Source organism: Belonocnema kinseyi, chromosome 10, assembly GCF_010883055.1.
Source record: "Belonocnema kinseyi isolate 2016_QV_RU_SX_M_011 chromosome 10, B_treatae_v1, whole genome shotgun sequence".
In the NCBI taxonomy this organism is placed as follows: Eukaryota; Metazoa; Arthropoda; class Insecta; order Hymenoptera; family Cynipidae; genus Belonocnema; species Belonocnema kinseyi.
Genome location: NC_046666.1, coordinates 39,812,157 through 39,817,662, shown reverse-complemented (window position 1 = coordinate 39,817,662; position 5,506 = coordinate 39,812,157). Strand labels below are relative to the sequence as shown.

General features: G+C 23.9%; 2 protein-coding genes across 2 annotated transcripts in view; one reads left to right on the top strand and one right to left on the bottom strand.

Annotated features, from left to right (window-relative positions):
* Nucleotides 1-2,130, bottom strand: part of LOC117182068 (eukaryotic translation initiation factor 3 subunit K) — a 12,841-nt gene extending 10,711 nt beyond the window's left edge. The window contains exon 1 of the mRNA XM_033375092.1: nucleotides 1,962-2,130. Within this exon, the coding sequence (XP_033230983.1) occupies nucleotides 1,962-2,014 (53 nt within the window). The 5' untranslated portion in view covers nucleotides 2,015-2,130. The remainder of the gene's footprint in view (nucleotides 1-1,961) is intronic.
* A 45-nt stretch (nucleotides 2,131-2,175) lies between these two features.
* The window catches only part of LOC117181615 (upstream stimulatory factor 1-like), a 22,558-nt gene continuing 19,227 nt past the window's right edge, over nucleotides 2,176-5,506 (top strand). The window contains exon 1 of the mRNA XM_033374478.1: nucleotides 2,176-2,320. Coding sequence (XP_033230369.1) covers nucleotides 2,280-2,320 — 41 coding nt within the window. The 5' untranslated portion in view covers nucleotides 2,176-2,279. The remainder of the gene's footprint in view (nucleotides 2,321-5,506) is intronic.

Here is a 5,506-nt window from a genome sequence, read left to right as displayed (position 1 = left end):
ATTTGGGACCTTTTGGGTGGGAACAAAGGAACACAGCCTCGAAGCGCGAAGCGTATACGGAACTCATTTTTTGTAACATGGTAACAAGATGAGAATTGAAAGTAAACTGAATATTAAATCAAAAAGCATGGAAGAGGGAGCTCTTCTTAATATTTTGACACCAAAATCATGTCGATACACCTTACCGACTGCGAGTAAAGCCACCCACGCTTTAACTTGACAGACTGTAAATAAAAGAGTTTTCAACAATTTAGTTAAATCTTTAACTAAATTAATTATTTCTGAACAAAATAATTCAATTTTGTATAAAAAAAGTGGATTTTCAACATTAAAGATTATTTGTCTAACAAAAAAAAAAGAATTTTAAAAAAATACATCAAATTTCAATGTATCTGAAGTTCTGAACGTTCAAACGAACGAAATATTATTTCTCAATTCTACTTTGCCTACAAAAATTATTGTAACTACAATTTAAAATAAGCCAATATCGTTTTTTTTTTTTAAATCAATTTTTTGTAATATAATTAAATTAATATTCTAGCACTGTTTCTAGTTTAAAAGGCCTTAATCTTTAAAATTTCAAAAATTATTTTTTGAACTTAAAATAACAATAATTGAAAAAATATATATTTTTAGATCAAATTTTTTTTCTTAATTATTGTTATTTTAAACGCAAACAATGATTTTATAAATTTTAATCATAGAAAATAATTTATTTAGTAAAAAAAATATTATTGTATTTTTAATCAATAAATAATATTTATACAAAAAATTTAATTGTTCGAATTCAGGAATTTCATAATTCGGTAATCTTCTGCCAGGAATTTTATTTTTCGGGAATTTTGTTATTGAGGAACTTTACAATTCCGGAATTTTATTATTCGTGAGGGACGACTGAAAATCCCGAAAAATAAAATTCCCGAATAATAAAATTTCCAAACAGTTTATAATATTATTGAATTGAAAAACTCCGAATTAATGAAATTCTCGACAGTTAATAATATTACCGAATTTTTAAATTGCTGAATAATAAAATTCCCGACAGAAATTGTCCAATCTTTTCAATACCTTTTATTTATTTATTAAAAATAAAATAATAAAATATTTTTATTTAAAAAATATTATTTTTAATACTTAAAGTTTCTAAAATTGTTGTTTGAATTAAAAATAACAATAACTGAACAAATAATTTGCTCGATGAAAATATTTTTCAATTATTATTATTTTTAATTCAAACAATAAATTTCGAAACTTAAAAATTTAAAAAATTTTTTTAAAAATAAAAATAGTTGATTAAAGTATTTTCAATATATAAATAATATTTATAAAACATTTGAAATTTTTTAATTCGGCAATTTTCTTTTGTGAATTTTCCACTTCGGCTATATTACAAACTTCTCAAAAATTGAACTATTTGGGAATTTTTCAATTCGGGAATTTTTTTACTAATTTAGAAATTTTACTAATCGGGAATTTTATAGGGTCGAAAATTTATTTTTTGGGATTTTTCAGACGTCCCATTTTATTATTCGAGAATCTTATAAGGGAATTTTATTATTCTGGAATTTTATGCCGGATTTTTCAGTAGTCCAATTTGGGGATTTTACCAAATTTTGAACTGCACAATAAAATTTTCGAAAATAAGCGTGAAAAATCAGGACATAGCATAAAAAATCAGTATATCACGACTGCGATATAAAATCAGGATGTTTAGCCACCCTCGTCACCATATAGGTACAAATTGTCGAAATATGGAAACTCGATTCTAACCTTACTTTTAAACAAAAACTGTTTATAGAAATAGTCCAATCCTCGAAATATCATAAAATAAAAATTTCGGTAATATCCCTTTTTTAAATAATAAATAAAAATAAATTTAAAAAATCCCGAACTACAGAAAACAGAGGAAAGTGAGGTTATAAAAATGAAAACGTGTTGAAGAATACAAGACCTAAAATTACCTTTCTATTCCCTTCAGCATATCCGCAACGGTTTGTCTCATCGCTTCTGCCATTATGTCGTCGATTTAAACTCTATAATTTTCAATAAAAACGTGAAAAACTGTAATAAAGTGTATAGGACAGATTTCCTATACTTTATAGGTTATGCTACACGACAGGCCGACACGCATGCGCCTGTCAGTACATTGTAATTACAACTTTTTTCACCAGAGGGCCGGGAATATTTTCACGAAGAGAAAACAAAAAAAAGTTTCTAAAGAAATATTGTAATAAAATTATAACATACTTACGAGAAATGTGCTGAATTTGTACATAAAAATGGATTTAATGGATAACAAGTATGAACCTGTGGATGAAAGGTAACTCATTTTGAAATCTAGATATTTTTCTCGTTTTCTACACCTACTTTTGGAGTATCATGCGTTGTAAGAAAAGTCAATAAATCTCGTTTCTTGTCAAGCAAATATCCCAGCAATTTAAAAATTAAAATGCTGTAAATTTATGTCTGTCTGCAAAAATTGGATGTTTAGTCTTATTAGGAAAAAAATTAGGTTTTCATCATTAAACACGAAGAGCATTATTTTCTTTTACGGAAATAATTAAATAATTTTTTTTTAATTTCTTATTATAAAATAAAAATTTGTAATGTTAATCAGTTTTAACTTTTAATTACGTTAACTGGGATATTGCGTTTTTATTCAATATGGATCTATACGGATCCTTGAAATATTAGTGAAATTTACAAAAATTTCCAGGTTATATTTTGTTCAATTTTTATTCCCTAGTCTTACAAAAATATGTAAATTAACTTGCCTATGTTTTATTTCAAATGAAAAGTAATCAGTTCATTGAGAATGATTTTGAATATTTTGAAATTTACGTTTTTATTCAAGGACGTTCTAGATATCAATTTAAAGATTATCTTATCTTTAACTTGACTTTTAAGTTTAAAAAATTAGTTTTTCACACAAAAAAGAAATCTTCAACAAAATACATACATTTTCAACCAAATAGTGTTTCTTCAACAAACTATAATTTTGCAACCAAATGGTTGAATTTATTAAACTAAAAACTCAATTTCTAACCAAAAATAGATTAGTTCAATTTTCACTTTAAAAAATTAATTTTCAATAGAAAAAACAAATCTGATACAATACATTTGAATTTTACACCAAATTGTTGAATTTCAAAAACAAAAAGACGAATTTTCTGTGCATAACGCTTAAATTTTCAACAGGAAAATATCAAGATGCATGAAAAAATCAAATTTTCAATTCATTTGTTAAATTTGAGGTTAAAAACTTAGTTTTCAACACAAAAAATACATTTTTAACAGAATAAAACATAATTTTTTACCAAATAGTGGAATTTTCAACGGAGAATATTGATGTTCTACCACGTAGTTAAATTTTTTAATTTTTAAAATAAAATGATGAATTGTCTATACAAAGCTGCTGAATTTTCAAACCAATATAATAAAAATCCAAAGAAGTACAATTTTGTTACGATTTTCAAACATAGAGATGAATTTTTGACCCGAAAATATACAATTTCAACAAAGTAGATTAATTTTCAACGAAAGACATGAGTTTTCTACTAAAATTTTGAATCTTCAACCGAAAAAATGAATTTTTAAGAAATTAGTTTATCTTGCAACGAAGGAATTGAATTTGTAGCCCAAAAATATTAATTTAAATCAAAATATAATTGATTCTTGGAAATAAAAAAGATTTTAATTTTAAATAATAAACAATTTAACAAACAAAAAACAAATTCTCAACAAAATACATAAATTGTTAACCAAATAGTTTAATTTTCAACAAACTATACATCAATCTTCAAATAAAAATGGAATAGTAAAGCTTTGATTAAAAAAATTAATTGAAAAAACGAATCTTATACAAAACAGTTATATTTTCTACCGTATAGTTCAATATTCAACCCAAAATATTAAATTTCAACAAAAAAGTTCATTTTCCACCAAATAGTTAAATTTTCCATTAACAAAATTAATTTTTACTCAAAAAAGTGGCAGTTTCAATAAGTTAATTAAGTTTTCAACCTAAAAAGATTAATTCTAAATAAAAAAAATTGAATTTGACCAAAAAATACGAATTTTTAGCAAAATCGTTCAATCCTCAACCAAAACAGATTAATTAAAAAAAGTTTCTTTTTAGCAAAAAAAATTAATTTTTAACTAAAAAGACGATTTTTCAAGAAATTACGTAAATTTTCAACCCAATAGTGAAATTTTTAAACCTAAAAGTTCGTTTTTTAATTAAAAATGCAATACTTAAATTTACAGCTGGAAAAAATCAACTTTTAATTTTAAAAAACGGATTTTCTATAAAATAGTTGAATTTTCTACAAAACTATTAAATTTTTAATATACAAAGGTGAATATTCTATGCAAAACATTTGAATTTCCAAACCGAAAATATGAATTTAAAAAAAGTTCATTTTTAAACAAATTTTTTAATTTCAAGTTTAAAAAATTAGTTTTTAACCGAAAAAATATATTTTCAACAAAATAAATTAAAATTGTAACAAAACTGGAATGGTTAAATTTTCAACAAAAATGATTAATTTTTACCTAAAAAGATGAATTTTCACGCGCCTTCAGGTTTTTTTATGAATGTGAACACTATAATTGAAAAATTAATTCAAGAAAATTTACAATCGTCCCCTCCGAAATTTTTTTTGGATTCGTCCTTTATTTTATGCATCGAATTATATATTAAATAATATCAAAGTGGGTTTAATAAAATTATTTGTCGTTTACAGAAGCGACGGGACCTTTTTGTATAGGGGGGAAGGGCAAAGATTTATAATATTGAATGGTACAATTTGGAAAAATTTCAGATATATTAACAAAATTTCACAAAGTTTTCTATTATTTCACATAGATTTCACAAAGATTTCAATGATTCAACAAATATTTCTTTACGAAGACTCAAAATAATACGCGAAGATTTTAGATAGATTTCAAAGATTTCAATTAAAAAATGTCACAAAGATTTTAAAAAATTACAATAGTTTTGAAAAGATTTTAGATACGTTGAATAGATTTAACAAAGATTTAAAAATTTTCGGATAGATTTAAAGGACTTCACAAAGGTTTCATCAAGATTTCAATTATTTCCGATAGGTTTCAGATAGATTTAATAGATTTCAATGATTTCCCAAAGACTGCACAAAGATTTTATAAAGATTACAGTAATTTTTCAAAGGTTTCAGATATATTTCATAGGTTGAACAAAAATTTTAATATAATACACAAAGATTTCAGATATATTAACAAAATTTCACAAAGAATTCAATGATTCAACAAATATTTCTTTACAAAGAGTCAAAATAATTCGCAAAGGTTTTAGATAGATTTAAAAGATTTCCTAATGATTTCACAAAGATTTCAAACATTTCGAACAGATTTAAAAGACGTGACAAAGATTTAAAAAAGTTACAATAGTTTTGCAAAGATTTTAGATAGGCTCAACAGACTTAACAAAGATTTAAAAAATTTCGGATAGATTTAAAAGATTTCA